Source organism: Heptranchias perlo, chromosome 2 (genome assembly GCF_035084215.1).
Source record: "Heptranchias perlo isolate sHepPer1 chromosome 2, sHepPer1.hap1, whole genome shotgun sequence".
Classification (NCBI taxonomy): Eukaryota; Metazoa; Chordata; class Chondrichthyes; order Hexanchiformes; family Hexanchidae; genus Heptranchias; species Heptranchias perlo.
In genome coordinates this window covers 148,860,989-148,881,234 of record NC_090326.1, presented here as the reverse complement: position 1 = coordinate 148,881,234, position 20,246 = coordinate 148,860,989, and the positions used below count along the sequence as shown (strand labels likewise).

The 20,246-nt window shown below is 39.9% G+C and overlaps 1 protein-coding gene across 1 annotated transcript in view; it reads right to left on the bottom strand.

The window, feature by feature from the left end:
• lmbr1 (limb development membrane protein 1) overlaps positions 1–20,246 on the bottom strand; it is a 189,594-nt gene that overhangs the window by 90,835 nt on the left and 78,513 nt on the right. The window contains exons 6-7 of the mRNA XM_068008238.1: positions 7,086–7,212; positions 4,316–4,384 (exon numbers count right to left, since the gene is read on the bottom strand). Coding sequence (XP_067864339.1) covers positions 4,316–4,384; positions 7,086–7,212 — 196 coding nt within the window. The remainder of the gene's footprint in view (positions 1–4,315; positions 4,385–7,085; positions 7,213–20,246) is intronic.

Here is a 20,246-nt window from a genome sequence, read left to right as displayed (position 1 = left end):
TCACTGTCAGTTTAATAGTCTTTGTGAACGTAGAATCATAGAAAGGTTACAGCACGGAAGGCAGCCATTCGGCCTGCCTCTATGCAAGAGCAATCCAGTTAGTCCCACTCCGCCACCCTTTCCCCGTAGCCCTGCAAACTTTATATAACACAACAAAGCTGCAACAAGTGTTTAATCAATAGTTTCTCTCTCACAAGCACACACAACCTGTGTTTTTTTTAGAAACTTCACCGGATTAAAGCTTTTGAAATCTGTCCTCTAGCTTTTCTTCACACAATTTGAGAAGCAACTAAGCAAAACTGCTAAAAACTAAAGAAAAATATTCCAACAATTCAGCTGACTAAATGGTTATGCAGCATCCTGGGATATTATATATACTGCACATGTTTAGACTGCATAATCTGCTAATCAGCTAACAGAGTCACAGCTTTGAACCCAAGTATCTAGTCCAAACACAGGCTTTTGGGAGAGGCTGATATACAAACCAGACTAAAATGAATGGACACTTTTCCAGCAGAAACTTGATTTGGGGAAAATTCTGGCAATCTAAATAAAATTTAGCCTAAAATAGCAACCCTTCAATTGAAGAACTTAAGGAAGCTTGGAAGAAGGCCATTTAGCCATCAAGCTCACTATCTGCAGTTCATGCATATCTACCTCAACCATGGACTCATTCCCTATGTCCTATCAATTAGGCTCTCTATACGAGCTTCCTAACTGTGAATCAAACAGTTCTATTAATATATCTCTCTAAGCCTCATTAAGTTTGATCAAAAAAAATTGATGATGAAAATATAATGGAATATTTACTGAAAGATGGAATAGAAAGGCATTTAGAGAATGAAAATATAATAAAGAATAGTCAGCATGGATTTCAGAAGGGAACGTCATGCTCGACCAACCTTATTAAATTCTTTGAAGAAGTAACAGAAAGAGTAGACAAGGGTAATGTAGTAGATGTAATATATTTGGATTTTCAAAAGGCCTTCGATAAGGTATCACATTGTAGACTCATGGCTAAGGTCTGAGTATGTGGAGTCAGGGGCCAGATAGCAGAATGGATAGCAAGTTGGCTACAAAACAGGAAAGAGAGTAGGGGTTAAGGGTAGCTGCTCAGACTGGCAAACGGTGGGAAGTGGTATTCCACAGGGATCAGTGCAGAGACCGCTGTTGTTCACAATTTACATTAACGATTTGGGTTCTGGAATCGGAAGTACAATTTCAAAATTTGCAGACGACACCAAATTGGGGGGTGTAGTTAATACCAAAAGAAGAATGTGTCAAAATGCAAGAGGACATTAATAAACTTGCAGAATGGGCATGTAATTGGCAAATGAGAAATTATGCTAAACTTGTATAGAATCTTGGTTAGACCACAAGGAGTATTGTGCACAGTTCTGGCCTACATATTACAGAAAGGATATAGAGGCATTGGAGAGGGTGCAAAAAAGATTCACAAGGATGATACTAGAACTGAGAGGATATACTTATCAGGAAAGGCTGAACAGGCTGGGACTCTTCTCTAGAAAAGAGAATGCTGAGGGGTGACCTCAGAGGTCTTTAAGATAACGATAGGGTAAACAGAGAAAATGTTTCCACTTGTGGGGGAGTCCAAAAGTAGAGGTCATAAATATAAAAGTCACTAATAAATCCAATAGGGAATTTAGGAGAAACTTCTTTATCCAAAGAATGGTAAGAATATTGAATGCGCTACCACTTAGGGCAAACAACATAAATGCATTTAAGGGGAAGTTAGATAAGCAAATGAGGGAGAAAGGAATAGAAGGGATCCTGATAGGGTGAGATAAAGTAGGGAGGGAAGAGTCTTGTGTGGAGCACAAACGGTGACATATACTAGTTGGGCCGAATGGCCTGTTATTATGCTGTAGTTTCGATGTAACGCGATGATTTGTTACATATTTTTGCTAAAAAAACAAAAAAGGTCTTTAATACATATAATTTAACTTAATTTAGGTTGATGCTAACAACCAACCTACTCTACTATTAAATTTGAGATGCTTGCATCCTTCCACACCCTAAACATGTCTGCAGCTACTACTGCAGTAAGAATGCAGAGACTGTTGCATTAAATGTTTGCATTAACATTTGACTAGAAAAGATTCCATTTTGATCCAATGTGAAACAAATAAAAGCGGAACATTTTAACTATATTTACTTATTTTATGTACTATACCATAATAAATTGATAGCTATTTCCTCTACGCAAAATGACAACTTCAATTCAAGACTTTTTTAAAAATTGTGCCACAAGCTCCATTTATTTGTTAGATGAGCACTGGCTGAAGATTGCTAAAGGTGCCTAACGTGAGTCTCTTATTTATACAAATGAGGTTTTCAGACTGATGTTTTTCTTGATATTGCTCCCACACCCAATCTATTCTCTTGGGTCTTCACATGGAAAGAAGGAAACAGTCAACATCAGGTCAGCTAATGTAATATTCATGAGAAACAGTACATGTTGAAGACTGTTGGGATTTTGTCTAGCACTATACTGTGGATGGGTCCAAATGACTAAACATCAATCTCATTTGTGCATGAGTAGAGTTCTGATTGTAGTCATTGAAGACCATCTTCCCAGGAAGCAGGTCAGAGTTGCTTCTAATTTCTTTATCTCTCTCCTATTTGTCTAGCTCTCCAGAATGAACTCTATAAAGCTGTTCACTTATTCTTTATTAAAATTGAACAGTAAAAAATGTCTATGATGCATAATTAAAATTGCAAATTAATTACAAAAATCCAAGTAAAATCAGTGTGATTATGATTTTTATAGAAATCCACTTCTCTGATATTTTATGGTAATCTTCACTTAAGAGCTGAAACTGCAGCCAGTGTGCTGCAGCAAGCCAGGCCACGCTAGGCTTGGCTCCAACTCCAGTTAGTAGTGCAAAAATTGTATCAATTCACAGCTACTTGCTGAGTGACCCAACTGCTGTTGAATTGTCAGCCTTGGTTCTATATAAAGACAAAAGATTTTCACTTGTGTCCCTGCAGTATGGCAAGTTGTTAGTGACCTCTGCTGGTTGACACACAAATCTACATGGTGAGCACAATGTATAGTATTGGAAAGTAGAACCAGAAGCCACAACATAAGTGATGGCTTTATGAGTACTTAAATCATGAAGTACAAGGGTTACAACACTATTTTGCAATGGTGAAAATGATTTTTTTAATATCGGTCACTTCAGGATCCATAAGCTATCACCTAGTTTGAAAAACACCACAATCTCACTATTTTTTGAAACTCTTTCTTCCCCCGCCCATCCTCCCATCACGCAGCTGCACTATTTGAGCCATAACTACAGACATCAATACTCTGAGATCATCCCAACAATATATGCCTAACAGATTGAATCTACCTTCCCCCACTCTTCAAAAAATACTAAATGGCCTTGCTGCACTCCATCTAGTGGTAGGAATGGACCTTGACAACGTTTGACAAAATTTACAAAATATAATTGCGATGAAAACAATGTATTCATCATTCAGCATAAACAGAGTGCTTCTTCCATCTGAGCATTTTGGTAATGTGCCTCAACAAAAAAAAGTCAATTTCTGCTGTCACTGAAAACTTTAGTACATACGTGACCTCCAAACACAATAATAATTAAATAAACCAGCTAATCTCCCATGATGTTGCTCATGCTGAGTCAGAGGATGAGCTAGAGTACGAAGTCTTAAGTATGATGGGAAGCAAGTGCGTCAAAGAAAGCGCATGCTATACAACAAACTTTTAATACCTTACAGAATACAATTTATATAAGAATGTATTGGCCTGGTTACTCATCTTAATTAGCTGTAGTCAGCATTGTAAATGTGCTATAAAATCATATCCTACAATTCTTGATTAGGTATTCTGTTTCTAGCATATCTTAAGCAAAAAAGTTAAAGAAGGTCGTTGCACGTTTGACACTTTGAAAAGTTATGAGCATAACCCAATAAAAACTGCTCGTCCTTTGGAAATTCATACAATAACTTTGACCCCCTACATTCTCTTAGGATGAATTTCAAAAGAACGAGCAGCTTTTATTGGGATATGCATGCATTGTTCTGTCAGGTTCTGTTATTTTTCGGGTCTCCACACATTCACTGCCCCAGCTCAGTCTCCCACCCTTAGCGACTCGTTTCTACAATAGGATTATAGCTACTTCCGCCCCTGGTACAGCCCTTTAATTTGCTCCAACTGTGATGCAACTGCAGTCACTCCAGCCACAAAATGTGACAAATATTTCATTGTGATTATGCATGTTGTATAAATTACACACCCTAATTATTGAATTATTGAATAGTTACTTACACAGAAGTAGTAAACCTCCCATCAAGGAAATGCAGGAATATAAATAAGGAAGATAAAATTCCCAAAGATCTGCAGGAGGGAAAAAAAAACAGGGAAAATGTGCCTTTAGTAAAAATCAGGTCAATTTTTCCTTCAAATCACAAAAAAAGTTAAATGATAAGCATTCTGGAAAATACAATAAACACCTAGCATGATAAAATTAAAATGAATAAAGTCAAACTAGAAGTTTCTATAGTGGCAGAAACAATTAATGAACAAATTGTTACAAGCTTTTACTGGAAATTCATTCCCCTTTCCAAGACTGATTTAGAAAATTTGGAGGAAATATATTGGGCCCAATAACACCATCTGCCGTAAGTTAGACTTGCCCTTGCACGTTTAGGTTTTTAAATTTTTTGCGCGACAAATTGCTGAAAGTGAGAGCTGGTACTGTCGTAGCGAGGGAAACAGGGCATCTGGGACCTGAGTGAAAAAGGGCAAGCAACTGTGTATCTCCTTGACCAATCAGAATGAAGCACAACAGAGAGAGAAAAAAAGAGACAAAGGAAAAGTAAAAACAAAAATTACATTTTTAAAACCTCCAACAATTAAAACCCGAAGGAATGAGACGCCACACAGTGCCAGAGAGATTGACTGGTACTAATTAACAGTTATCATGTCATTGAAAGGGTACTTAAACTGAAATGGACAAGAATTAACCTTCTGTGGCGAGTTTAGTTCGTATTCACTGCGCAAATACAGCAATTTCACGTCATTCAGTGCATTTCAACGGTGAGGCAGAGAGCGAGATGCCATTTACGCGAAGCTAACGGCGGAGCGACACATTTCGGACAGTTACTTTTGAGCGCCATTAGCCTCACTGTTATTTTGACAGCAAAATCTGGCCCATTATTCCACTGAAATTTTAAAACCAAGTATCATAATACAAAGTTACCAAAATAAAGCAATATTAATAGAAATTGATTTATTTTCTTGTAATCAACTTGATAAACTTGGAGAAAAAAAAGTTACAATGATTAATCCTTCAATGAGAGTTTAACATTAATCAACTGCAGGGAGTACCTTCGCTATCAATGTTCACCATAGCGCATGCCACTTGCAATAGAAATGCAAACAACCAAGAACTGTACCTCCCAAATTCATAGCACATGCTTGTAAAAACTTAATGGGTACGTAGGAGTTACTTCAGGACAGTAATCTGATTTTGGAGTTCATGTGAGTCATAAGCCATACTACCTTTGTTTTTGCTCTTTACAATGGCATTTGAAATCCTTAATGAGATTACTGCTTTGTAATCACTCCCATGAGAGTGGCCCTGAATAATGGAGTAGAGAGGCTGAGCAACAAGAGTACCTGGTGTGGAGAGATATGGCATGTGTCAATAGTGTTTTCTATTTAATAATGTGGGCAACTCACTTTACAAAACATTATGTGGCATACCACAATCTCTGATATTTTATAAGAACGAACGAACGAACTTGCATCCTCGGGATGTACCAAACTGCTTCACAGCCTATGAGGTACTTTTGAAGTGTAGTTGTGTTATAATATTGGCAAATGCGGCAGCCAATTAACACACAGCTAATTGGCTGCTAAGATCCCACAAACAACAAATTCACAAACAGGAATGAGATAAATCACCTGATAATCTGTTATCATATGGTTAATGGCCTCCATAAAAGGTATAGAAGTCAAAGAATAAATAACCCTTCAATAAATATGTTTCAGCACTACAACAGGGATCCATATATATGAATCATTTAATAAAGCAATCTTCTGATCCAATATACACAGTCCATTTCTTCTACCCTACTTTCAAATCTCTTAATGGCCTTGTCCTAATGTGCTGTAGCAATCTCGACCACCTGTTCCTTGCTGACTACCCCATCCCAACGATGGTCACTCTCTGTCATTACACCCTATGCTCTGGAATTCCCTCCCTAGAATACACTGCTACTTCCTTCCGTGCTTTCAAAAACCTTTGCAAACCACCTCTTCAACCATGCCTTTGCTCCCCTCCCAATCTTTCCTGTCCAGCTCAGTGTCCAATATTTTTCCTGCTCAATGGAGTGCGCTTTGAGACGTATTTCTGTAAATGAGGAGTGCTACAGAAATCTTAGTGCGTCTCAAACTTTAGTAAAATGCCTCAGTAAGAGAACTAGCAATAATCAATTTCTATGGTCACTAAAACACAGTCACACTATACAAAAATAATGATTGCCTCTGATTTTTGAAATGTTCTTTAAAATGCAATACATCAGGACATGCAATATGAAAAACAAGTACATTTCATTAAATAATAGAAAGTTGAGGTGTATTCTGGACTATGGAGTACTTTATTGGTTTGACCTAATAAGTGCAAGTGTAGTTTTGTCATATATACATATGCTGTAACGCAAAGCCAATTGAAGGACTTCATATATATTAATAAACTCTGAATATTTGCTATTCCACATACAGCTTTATAGGGCAGTTATACCACACATCCTGCACCAACAATAAACAGTTTATGCATTGTACCAACACAAGAGGAGTAGTACTACCTCACCTTCTGGGTACAAAACTGAGCAATTTGAATTTTCTGCTTGCAGCTTCTCAACCATCCCTGTGTAACTGCAACCAATTCAACTATTCATGCAGTCCCATGAACTGCCTTTAATATTGAACTTTGTTTTTAAAAAGTTATGGGGGGAAATAAAATCAAAATCATAGCATAACTGCTTTTTTAAACCATCAATCAAAATTAGTAATAGTATTCCAGGCCACTTACCATACAAAGATTCCATGCTGGCAGCATCGTTATCAATCAAGGCAGAAGCCACCCAGACTATTCCCAAAATAAGCAGTCCAAGAAGAATAAGCATGACTAAAGTCTCCAGAATTCGTGCTTTAATTCCCTAAAAAAAGTAAATGGAAACAGTTTACTGACAGTTTACTGTAGTTTACATATCAGATGGCTGAAAAAAAACTGTGCAAAACTAATAATCTGATTTGACAAATGTGAAAGACTTGGAAGCCACAAGCTTTGTAGTTAAGAATTGTGAGATTTGCACTCAGCAAATACAGCATTTGGTTTGCATCTGAAACGTGCTGAGCAATACTCTAACACAGAGCAAGTCCCAACCACAGCATCATCAGTACATGATTTAAAATCATAACTTGATCTGTGCTTAGTGTTCATGAGGTGCAGGCATTTTATATCCAAGAACAATGGAAATGCAATGGGACCATGACATTTAAAATTTCACATGAACGGTAAATAGGAATCAAACACAGAACATCTTCCAATCTCAACAATGCGCAAGTCCAGGACAGTGAATGGAAAGTGGGCAGTATTTCAGTCTAATGAGTACCTCGCTATTACAAGGACATGTGTTGTCCCTCATCCCCTACTTTACAGAAAAGCTACAGGGTATTATTGGCAGAAATGAATGAAGTTTTCAGCCTAAGCAGCTCCAGCACTCATCCCCATAGTAGCCTTTTTTTTGAAGTTGTATATATGTGTCACAGTTCAGGACTCAATCGCCATTTTTTCCCATAAAATGGATTGGAACATAAGCCATATTAAAATGTGCTTTTTTTTAAACTAAAGTAAAGGTTTGCTTAAAGGGGGTTAGCTTCCCAAGACAGACCTATGCTGCACTGTGGGTCAGTCGACAGATGAAAGGTAATTACTGCACGATGGGCAGTTGTTTTTGCACAAATCCCAAACAGCCACCAATTCGTTAGCAACGCCTGACCCTTCAGGAAGATAAGATATCTAGCACATCGGTGTTAACAAACTCTTTTGATCTTGACTAGTCTTTGAAGAAAGGCTTTTTAAAAATCAGAATAGCAACACCAAAACGTCAGTTGGGCAGCAGAAAGCTGCGAAATGAACGATCCACTGTCCTGGGCAGTAGGACAGCATACAAAGAGATGGTGCTTTTAAATTGAGGTAGCTGATCCACCGAAGATGTTAATGTATATGTGTTCTTTATTTTTATATTAGCATGCAAACAGAAGTTCTACTGATTGTACCAAGCATCTTTCATCGTACCCGGTTTTGTATGTTTTACCATGTACATTACTACCTGAACGGTATTCGTGAATCAGTTGGGTTTTTAAACTACAATCGTGCAGTTTTCATGATAAATTTTCTGGCGGTAGCCCACAAATTACCAAAATTTCACGGTGAGATTCGAACTCATGACATATGAATTGCTGGTCCAGTACCATAATCACTACACTACTGCATTCTTTATATAATAGAACCAAGTCTGCATAGATCAGTTAACAGGGGTAAACAATTACTGTATTTGAAGTGACTATTTCAACTTGTACAACCAATAGGAACCAAAGACTAATTAAGTACTATATAAGTAAATTGCATTGGTACAGAAAAACCAAACTGTACAAAGTTAGGTTTTATTTGTGGAATTTATTGTACAATAAATTGCTGGTCCAAACAAACCTCTAGATTGAACTGTTTGGTCCTGACCAGTTCAGATAAGTAACAATTTACTGCATTATATCTGCACCCACAACTTTAAAACTACAAAAGCAACAGGACTATTTCAACTTATGGGACCACAAATCCATTCTCACCCTCCCAATTCCAGCACAATATATACCAGGACATTCATCATCAACACTTAGATGACTGAACTGTATTTTTGACACAATTAGTTTTACAATTTTCATATCACTCCTTTTGTTGGTTAACCATATTTTAAATGAGAAAGCTATATCCGAAAGCCTATTCCAGAAATCACGTGGGAAAACAAACTAAAATAGTTAGGAGCGGCGTCACTACTGATGTCTCGCCTGATTTAGCGAGTAAATACTAAAATGGTAAAATCAAAGCACTCGAGGCCACAAGATGGCTTCTGTAGGAAATGGAAAAATGTTACACTGGTGCAGTGGGAGCTGCTCTTCTGAGGTTGGGATTACAGCAGCGTTTCTCAAACAGTGGGGCACGCCCCCGAAAGGTTTTAAATGGGGGTGCGAAGAGGTTGGAGAAATAAAATATTTTCAGAAAAAACGACTTTGAGTTGTGTCCCAGAGTGAACACTTTTTCCGGGCTCCCTACACGTGTAGCAGTTTGGGACACTGCCTTAGATCACAATAATCCACTCACGTGAGCGGGGAAGTCTCACGAAATGGCAATGATATCGCTCCGGCAAATGACCAATGGACTGTGTGTGTCTGTGTGTGTGTGTGTGTGTGTGTGTGTGTGTGTGTGTGTGTGTGTGTGTCACATTGCCATTTCGTAGGACTTCCCCGATCATGCGAGTGGATTATCGCAATGTAAGGCAGTGTCCCAAACTGCCACACGTGCAGGGAGCACGGTAAAAGTGTTCACTTTGGGACACCACATTTTTTCTGAAAATATTTTATTTTTCTGACCTTTTCGTGCTGGGGGGGGGGGTGGGGGGGGGGGGGGGGGAGGAAGGGGCGCACCCCACAGTTTGGGAAACGCTGCTTTACAGTAAAGACCTGTAGGGTAGGAGCCAGTACCATCAGGAAAACAGTATGTTTTATTTTTATACTTGTGATTTATTGAACTTTATTTTATGTTTTGTAAGTTATCAACAAGTATCTAATGTTTACGTTTATGGGGGGAGCGCGAGAGCGTTTGCCTTCACTACTGTGGGGCGGAAGCCAAAATAGTTTCGGAAATGCTGGATTACAGCATATTCATGAGCTTCTTTAAAGTCAGACTTTATTGCCAATTTTAAAACCCAAAATGTTTTGATGTATTTTTCCAGGTTTTATTTGTGGTGCAAAAGAAAAAGCAAAAAAGTTTTAATTTTGAACACTAAAGCTCAAGAAAACAAGCAAGAAACCTAATAGACAGTCTAACCAAACTAATGACAAGCCACAATTATTTACATTGTTCACAGACATCACTTTTATGGGGCTTCACCATGAGACTCTCACTTAAGCACTAGACAGTTTTTAAGATTAAAAGTGAAGATGAGTAACCTATGTTTACTGTTGTGGCCCTGGGCATTTATCTGCCAGTATGGTGGTGGGACAATAAAAACAGGTGACAATTGTGGCGAGGTAAACAGTTGTGATCTTGCTTTAAGTAAACAATGTCTTGGTGTGTGTGACCTGAGCCAACCTTTGATTCATGACTTCAGTCTTTAGGAAACCATCAGTATAGAAACTGTCAATACACTACTGTCCTTGCTCCATACCTAACAAGGAATGAAAGACTGACATTTGCTTTAGTATAAAGAATATAGCCATTACAGCAGTACCTAATGATCCAGGTCTTCAAGAAAAAAATTTCAAACCACACTGCCTAACCTCATTTTCCTGCTGAGAATGGGGTACATTGCATCCATGTCAGCATGGAACACAGAAGTGTGCATGCTGACATCACAGATGTGATGCACTTGCATCTTTGGATACAATTTTTGGTACAAGGGTATGAAATTAGAGGGGGATTTCTCCAATTTGAGAAAAAAAAAACTGATTCATCACCTGAAAAAAAATCCAGGAATTTATCAATGGAAATTGGTAAAATAATTCCTACTGTTTCACATCATTGGGTGGGGTTGGAAACCCTCCAGGATCATTCTGGAACCTCCAGGACATTGCTGTAAACAACCTGGGAGAAAATCCATAAGGGCATTTAAAAATGAATGTACATTCTATTGAGAAATAAAAACTCCACAGGAAAAGTGATCCATGTGTAGCTAACTAAAGAAGTTAAGGATTGTATTAGATTAAAAAGAGAGACCTCTAATGTTGTGAAGAAGAGTAGTAAGCCTGAGGATTGGGAGAATTTTAGAAACCAAAGGATGACCAAAAAAAATTGATAAAAAGGGAGAAAATAGAATGAGAGTAAACTAGCAAGAAATATAAAAACAGATTATAAGAGCGTCTACAAGTATATAAAAGGGAAGAGAGTAGCAAAAGTAAACATGGGTCCCTTAGAGGCTGAGACAGGAGAAATTATAATGGGGAATAAGGAATGACAGACACATTAAACAAATATTTGGTATCTGTCTTCACAGTAGAAGGCACAAAAAATATACCAGAAATAGTGGGGAACCAAGGAGATAATGAGAGTGAGGAACTTAAAACAATTACGATCAATAGAAAAAAAGAGAAACAAATGGGATTAAAAGCCATCAAATCCCCTGGACCTGATGGCCAACATCCTAGGGTTCCAGAAGTGGTGGCTGCAAAGATAGTGGATGCATTGGTTATGATCTTCCAAAATTCCCTAGATTCTAGAATGGTCCCAGCAGATTGGAAGGTAGCAAATGTAACACCACTATTCAAGAAAAGAGGGAAAGAGAAAACAGGGAACTACAGGCCAGTTAGTCTAACATCAGTCGTCAGGAAAACGCTGAAATCCATTATTAAGGAAGTGTAAACAGGGCACTTAGAAAATCATAATATGATTAGGCAGAGTCAACATGGTTTTATGAAAGGGAAATCGTGTTTGACAAATTTATTAGAGTTTTTTTGAGGATATAACTAGCAGGGTAAAGGGGAACTAGTGGATATAGTATATTTGGATTTCCAAAAGGCATTCAATAAGGTGCCACGCAAGATAAGGGCTTATGGAGTTGGGGGTAATATATTAGCATGGATAGAGGATTGGTTAACACACAAAAAAAAAGAGTTGGGATAAACAGGTCATTTTCAGGCTGGCAGGCTGTAACTAGTGGGGTGCTGCAAGGATCGGTGCTTGGGCCTCAGCTATTTACAATCTATATTAATGACTTAGATGAAGGGACCGAGTGTAATGTATCCATGTTTGCTGACGATACAAAGTTAGGTGGGAAAGTAAGCTGTGAGGGTGATACAAGGTGTCTGCAAAGGGATATAGACAGGTTAAGCAAGTGGGCAAGAAGGTGGCAAATGGAGTATAATGTGGGGAAATGTGAGGTTATTCACTTTGGTAGGAAGAATAGAAAAACAAAATATTTTTTTTTAAATGGTGAGAACTATTAAATGTTGGTGTTCACAGAGATTTGGGTGTCCTCATACAAGAAACACAGAAAGATAGCATGCAGATACATCAAGCAATTAGGATGGCAAATGGCAGGTTGACCTTTATTTTAAATGGGTTGGAGTAAAAGAGTAAGGCAGTCTTGCTACAATTGTACAGGGCTTTCGTGAGACCACACCTGGAGTACTGTGTACAGTTTTGGTCTCCTTATCTAAGGAAGGATATGCTTGCCTTAGAGGCAGTGCAACAAAGGTTCACTAGATTGATTACTGGGATGAGAGGGTTGTCCTATGGAGAAGAGATTGAGAAAAATGGGCCTACGCCCTCTGGAGTTTAGAAGAATGAGAGGTGATCTCATTGAAATATATAAGATTCTGAGGGGGCTTGACAGGGTAGATGCTGAGAGGTTGTTTCCCCTGGCTGGAGAGTCTAGAACTAAGGGGCATAATCTCAGGATAAGGGGTCTGCCATTTAAGACAGAAATGAGGAGGAATTTCTTCAGAGGGTTGTGAATCTTTGGAATTCTCTACTCCAGAGAGCTGTGGATGCTGAGTCGTTGAGTATATTCAAGGCTGAGACTGATAGATTTTTGGACTCTACGGGAATCAAGGGATATGGGGATCGGGTGTGAAAGTGGAGTTGAGGTCGAAGATCAGCTATGATCTTATTGAATGGCGGAGCAGGCTCGAGGGGCCATATGGCCTATTCCTACTCCTATTTCTTATGTTCTTAGTTGATAGAGGTGCTCAAAATCATGAATGGTTTTGATAGAGTAAATAAGAAATGGTTTCTAGTGGCAAAAGGGTCAGTAACCAGAGGACACAGATTTAAGGTGATCGGCAAAAGAGCCAGTGGCGACATGAGGAAACATTTTTTTTCATACAGCAAGTTGTAATGATCTGGAATGCACTGCATGAAAGGGTGGTGGAAGCAGATTCAATAGTAACTTTCAAAAGGGAAGTAGATGAATACTTGAAGGGAAAAAACTTATAGGGCTATGGGAAAAGAGCAGGGGAATGGGACTAATTGGATAGCTCTTTCAAAGAGCCAGCACAAGCATGAAGGGCCAAATAGACTCCTGTGCTGTACCTACTATGATTAACAAACTGGGTTTATGAGGCAGCTGCTATTCAAGCATTTTGATGAATTTCATGGTCCAAATAATTATATAAATCATGTTACATGACCCAATCTTCCAATATGTGGGCCAGTGGTAGTATTATAGAGATTGGAAGGAAAATTATTAACACGTTCAGTATCGAGCTGAATTTTGATGTTCAAAGTAACACCCGTTTACCAGTATTCACATTAAACTGAAACACAAGCTCAAAGTGCCAGTGCCAAAGATACTGGCATTGATACTTTTCAAGCAAAGGTCACTGATGTGATTTGTGTGTGAACTCCATACTTGAGTTCAGTTTAAATGCTACAGTGAATATCTTCACTGCTTACATATTGAATGGTAGGGTAGAATGTTAGAAATTCTCATCTGCCATAGACATTCTTTTGGATACAGCAGTGCTGGTCATAGTCTGAATGCCTTACATTTAAGGGTGTGTCCATACTACATTCAGCTCGAATATTTTGTGCTGCAAATTGCTGGAAGTGCGAGCTGATGATGGTGCAGCAAGAGCAACGGGGCATCTGGGATCTTGGTGAACGACGGGACCAACAGTCTATCTCCTTAACCGATGAGATTTAAGGATGAGTAAGAAACAGGAACAACGGAGAAGGAAATAGGGTGAATTCAAGTCAGATCAGGTGCAGAACGAGAAATAGAGAGGGAAAGAAAGCTTGCACTGAGAGACAAAAAGAAGAGAAAAAGGTAACATTTTAAAAATCCAAGAACAATTTACTACCGGCAGGAATGAGACTCCTGTTTCAATTGTTCCCTTTCTGGGCCAGAGATCGAGTTGGATTGCAGGAACATAAATCTCTTCATTTAAAGAGTCCGTACACTGATAAGTACCAGCTCTAATTTTCAGCGTCGAGTTTAATTGGTAATTAATGCACAAATGCAGCAATTTCTAGAAACTCACAGGGAGGTTGGTGGGGCGTTGCCGTTTTCGCAAGGCTAACAGCGCAAATCGTCCTGCAATTTGTGGAGATTCGCGACTCACAGGGTATCACTTCCTCGCCACAAATTGTTGGTCAATTTACACATTAATAACGACGTGCGCATTAAACTCGCCATTATTTTGCCAGTAAATTCTGGCCCATTAACTTGTCTTTTCTCTTCACAAATACGGATTAACCTACGACGTATTTCTATTTGCTATTTTTATTCTCGTCCACCAAATCTCTCTCAATCATAAAGCAGAAAAGTTTCATGTCGAATATGTCCATAACTTTGAGACTTTGAAGCTTTCAACAAAATAAAATGAGATGTACAACTTTAGCCCATCAATGCCCTTTTGAAGGTATGGTCTCAAAACTGCAAAAAAGTTTTAAATGCGGTCTTACCAGTGAATTTTGTAATGTTAAAATAATCTGATTCAGCTTTACATTTGTGTGTACCTGATTAAACTCGATGACAGATTCACCTTGACGAGACACATTCAATGAATGACAAATAATCAGACTCAAATCCTTTTCTTCCAGTATTAATGGAAACTCACCTACTTTGTAAATGTGTACGTACCAATTGGCAAATCACATAAGTATTAACATTAAAATACATTTGGTGTTTGATTTTTGGACACTAAGGGAATCAAGGGATATGGGGATAGGGCGGGAAAGTGGAGTTGAGGTAGAAGATAAGCTATGATCTTACTGAATGGCGGAACAGGCTCAAGGAGCCATATGGCTTACTCCTGTTCCTATTTCTTATGTTATTAAGGTATTCCTTAGCCAATCCACTCAATTGCCCAGATCCCTCTGAATCCTATCAATCCTCTCTTTTCACATGTCACAACAATAACTGCTTGCATTGATATAGTGCCTTTAATGTAGTAAAACATCCCAAGGCTCTTCACAGGAATGTTAGCAAACAAAATTTCATGTCGAGCCACATAAGGAGGTATTAGGACAGATGACCAAATGTTTGGTGAAAGAGGTAGGTTTTAAGGAGGGTCTTAAAGGAGGAGAGAAAGGTAGAGAGGATTAAGGAGGGAATTCCAGAGCTTAGGGCCGAGGCAGCTGAAGGCACGGCCGCCAATGGTGGAGCGATTAAAATCAGGGATGCGCAAGAGGCAAGAATTGTAGGAGCGCAGAGATCTCGGAGAGTTGTAGTGCTGGAGGAGGTTACAGAGATAGGGAGGGGGGAGGCCATGGAGGGATTTGAAAACAAGGATGAGAATTTTAAAAATCGAGGTGTTCCTGGACCGGGAGCCAAAGTAGGTCAGTGAGCACAGGGTTGATGGGTGAACAGGACATGGTGTGAGTTAGGATACAGGCAGCAGAGTTTTGGATGAGCTCAAGTTTATGGAGGGTGAAAGATGGGAGGCCAGCCAGCAGACCATTGGAATAGTCAAGTCTGGAAGTAACAAAGGCACGAATGAGGGTTTCAGCAGCAGAGGAGCTGAGGCAGGGGCAGAGACGGGCAATGTTACGGAGGTGGAAGTAGGCGGTCTTGGTGATGGAGCGGATATGTGGTCGGAAGCTCATCTCGGGGTCAAATAGGACTCCAAGGTTGCGAACAGTCTGGTTCAGCCTCAGACAGTGGCCAGGGAGAAACATGGAGTCGGTGGCTAGGGAACGGTGTTTGCAACGGGGACCAAAAACAATGGCTTCGGTCTTCCCAGTACAAAGCTTTGCACAGTCAAGGCATTTTGCAATATCACCAAGTACTCTTGTCCATAAAGTTTATAGATGCAGGATCATCAGGGCTCCATTGGCTAATCTTGCATGTTAGTGCTGGAAAGGATTTCAGAGACCTGAGGCACCTCTCCCTTAGATGGAAATAACCCTATCATTTGTATTGGGGATTCCAAGAGAGGTCACGGAGTTTGACAAGCCCTCAAAGCAAGAAAGCTATATTATTGAACTGCTGAAATAGAGAACAGGAAAAATTCTAACAATCCAGTGAAGTGGGATAATACTACTGAAGACTACATCATTGAAGCTATATTTATTCCTACCACTATTCTTTGAACTAGCATCTGTTTACATACTGAATTTCCAGCTTATATGTCAAAAGCAAAAGTACAATATGCCAAATATTAAATGTACATATAACCAGTGCCTTTATTAGCGCACTCATTTTTCAAGAAGCCATTTTGGTGATCACGCCATTCCATGAGACAGTTATTTAACCAGTGGTTTAAAAGTTAATGAACAGCCAATTTCCTGTATGTGCAAATTACATATAATGTACAAAATATATTGTGGCCAGATAAAAACTTAAACACCAAGCTCCTTCACATCCATGCACCTACACTATGGTTGTGTGGCAAATCACTGGTCTCACCTCTCTCTCCTCCTTTCAGCAACTCCTCCCAAACATTCCAATAGTATTTGAAACAATAATAATTATTATAAAGATGACAACAAGTACATCTTCCATTGGCATTGTTCACCAGCAGTCTGGGACCTGGAATATGCTTTCCGACATTCATTGTAGTTTACTTCAGTCTTAACACAACAGTGGTTCACCATTCAACAACGCACCAAGTTTTATGAAACAATACATCACATGACTGACCGGAGGTAAAAATGACATAGTTAACTGATACTCAAAGGTAGAAGCTTCAGATACATTTCATATACAAAAATATTTTTATAAATTAAAAATTCATTAGTGATCTATATGTAGATGTTGGGGGAATAATCTGCAAGTTTGCAGGTGATACTAAGATATGTGCGAGAGCTAGGACTGTAGAAGGTGCTCGACTACAAGTGGATCTGGATGCACTGGGGGATTGGGTCAGTGACTGACAAATGATGTTTAACTTAGAAAAGTGCTGTTATGCATGTGGGCAGGGCAAATGCTGAATGTACGCACACCCTTCAGGGAAAAGAACCAAAGCCAATGGAGAAAGAGAGATCTGGGCATTCTGGTGCCTAGATCACTAAAGGTTCATGGCCAATTCCATGAAGTGATAGCTAGAACGAATTGGGTGCTAGGGTGTACTTACATAATAAAACAAAGCATACTATTTTGTCCTTTACAGGGCCTTGGTTAGGCCTCAATTAGAATACTGCTCAGTTGTGGTCTCCTCACATGGTGGGTGATATTGGGGCTTTGGAAAGGGTGCAGGAGGGCCACAAGATTAAATCCCAGTTTAAAGCATCTTAATTTCCAAGCTAGGCTCAAAGTCCTGCATCCCAACATTTTAGAGAAGCATTGACTTAGAGGTGATTTGATTGAGGCTTATAAGATGAAGGGACTAGATTGTGTTTGTACAGTTTGTTTCAACTGATTAGGTTAGGCAGAACCAGATGTCATAATCTAAAGTTATGTAAAGGCAGAACTAGGTTAGATGTTAGGAGCTGGTTCTTTTCCTGGAGAATAGCGGACCTGTGGAATGGGCTGCCGGCTCATGCAGTGAACGCTGATTTGTTGAATTCATTCAAGCGAAAGCTGGACCTGCTTCTGGCTGGGGCGAAGATCATCTCATACAAAAGGTAGGTACTGCACAACATTAATCAGGGCCAGCGTGGTCAATCGCCTAAGGGGAGTGGGGGGGGGGGGGGGGGTTTCAGAGAGAAATTTTCCAGATTTTTTCCCACTAATTGGCCTGGGTTTTTAAATCTCATTTTCACCTTTTCCAGGAGATTACTTGGCTTCTGTGTAGGGTGGGGTGCGTATGTATTGTGATGCACAAGACGACATAATTGTGTGGGGCAGGCTGGATGGACCAGTAAGTCTTTTCCTGTCCGTCGTTTTTTGTATGTTCAAATGTATATTTGTAATACTATTTACCTAACAACTTACAAAATTTGCTCAAGGTGCAGGTAACTTTGTTCTTCCCTCCCAAAGCTTCTTATTCCCTATTTTTAATTTATTTATACCTCCTTTCCAAAACCCTTGCTCTTTGTTTATTATGCCAAGTTATTTATATAATGACGAAATATATTTTTCCCCCTTAGTCAGCAAAGTGATGGAAGGTGTCATCGACAGTGCTATCGATGCTCAGTTTGGGTTCCGCCAGGACCACTCGGCTCCAGACCTCATTACAGCCTTGGTCCAAACATGGACAAAAGAGCTGAATTCCAGAGGTGAGGTCAGAGTGACTGCCCTTGACATCAAGGCAGCATTTGACCGAGTGTGGCACCAAGGAGCCCTAGTAAAATTGAAGTCAATGGGAATCAGGGGGAAAACTCTCCAGTGGCTGGAGTCATACCTAGCACAAAGGAAGATGGTAGTGGTTGTTGGAGGCCAATCATCTCAGCCCCAGGGCATTGCTGCAGGAGTTCCTCAGGGCAGTGTCCTAGGCCCAACCATCTTCAGCTGCTTCATCAATGACCTTCCCTCCATCATAAGGTCAGAAATGGGGATGTTCGCTGATGACTGCACAGTGTTCAGTTCCTTTCGCAACCCCTCAGATAATGAAGCAGTCCGAGCCTGCATGCAGCAAGACCTGGACAACATCCAGGCTTGGGCTCATAAGTGGCAAGTAACATTCGCGCCAGATAAGTGCCAGGCAATGACCATCTCCAACAAGAGAGAGTCTAACCACCTCCCCTTGACATTCAACGGCATTACCATCGCCGAATCCCCCACCATCAACATCCTGGGGGTCACCATTGACCAGAAACTTAACTGGACCAGCCATATAAATACTGTGGCTACGAGAGCAGGTCAGAGGCTGGGTATTCTGCGGCGAGTGACTCACCTCCTGACTCCCCAAAGCCTTTCCACCATCTACAAGGCACAAGTCAGGAGTGTGATGGAATACTCACCACTTGCCTGGATGAGTGCAGCTCCAACAACACTCAAGAAGCTCGACACCATCCAAGATAAAGCAGCCCGCTTGATTGGCACCCCATCCACCACCCTAAACATTCACTCCCTTCACCACCGGCGCACTGTGGCTGCAGTGTGCCCCATCCACAGGATGCACTGCAGCAACTCGCCAAGGCTTCTTCGACAGCACCTCCCAAACCCGCGACCTCTACCACCTAGAAGGACAAGGGCAGCAGGCGCATGGGAACAACACCACCTGCACGTTCCCCTCCAAGTCACACACCATCCCGACTTGGAAATATATCGCCGTTCCTTCATTGTCGCTGGGTCAAAATCCTGGAACTCCCTTCCTAACAGCACTGTGGGAGAACCGTCACCACACGGACTGCAGCGGTTCAAGAAGGCGGTTCACCACCACCTTCTCGAGGGCAATTAAGGATGGGCAATAAATGCCAGCCTTGCCAGCGACGCCCACATCCCGTGAACGAATAAAAAAAAAAATTTTTTTAAATAAAAATTTGATCTACGCAGTGTACATCTGCCAAAGGAAGATTTTTCTCCATTGTCTAGTCTCCAATGACAATAAAATGTGATGTTCTGGGATATGACACTTGTGAGGTGCAACAATTCAGTGGCCACACGTCAGGTGTGACACTTTTGAAAGGTGTCTTGCTATGGACGCAGGCTAAACACAAAACTTCAGAAGTACAAAATGCATGAGAAAATTGCTTTTCTTCCAGGGATAAGAATGTAATCTCTCCCACTGGTGCTCATGAAAAATTATGTATTTCGACAAATACTCATCTGCTAAATAGCAACATATAAAATGAAAGCTGCTGTTACTTAATATATTTCAAAACTCAGAAGTCATTTACAATCATTTATAGTCTGCATAAAATAGACAAGCTGGCTTCAACTTTCAAATTAAAATTAAGGAAATACTAAATAGTAGAAGTCAGGCATGGTTAGTATTGGTTTCACTGTGTCAAAATTAATTTGGACATGCACTTCATTCCAGAACACCAATATATAGAAAACTACAAATTCATAACTTGAGAATGATGTGAATAAAGTTGACATGACTCAACAAAATGAGGAAATGTCAATGAAACATAAGCAGCTTGAAA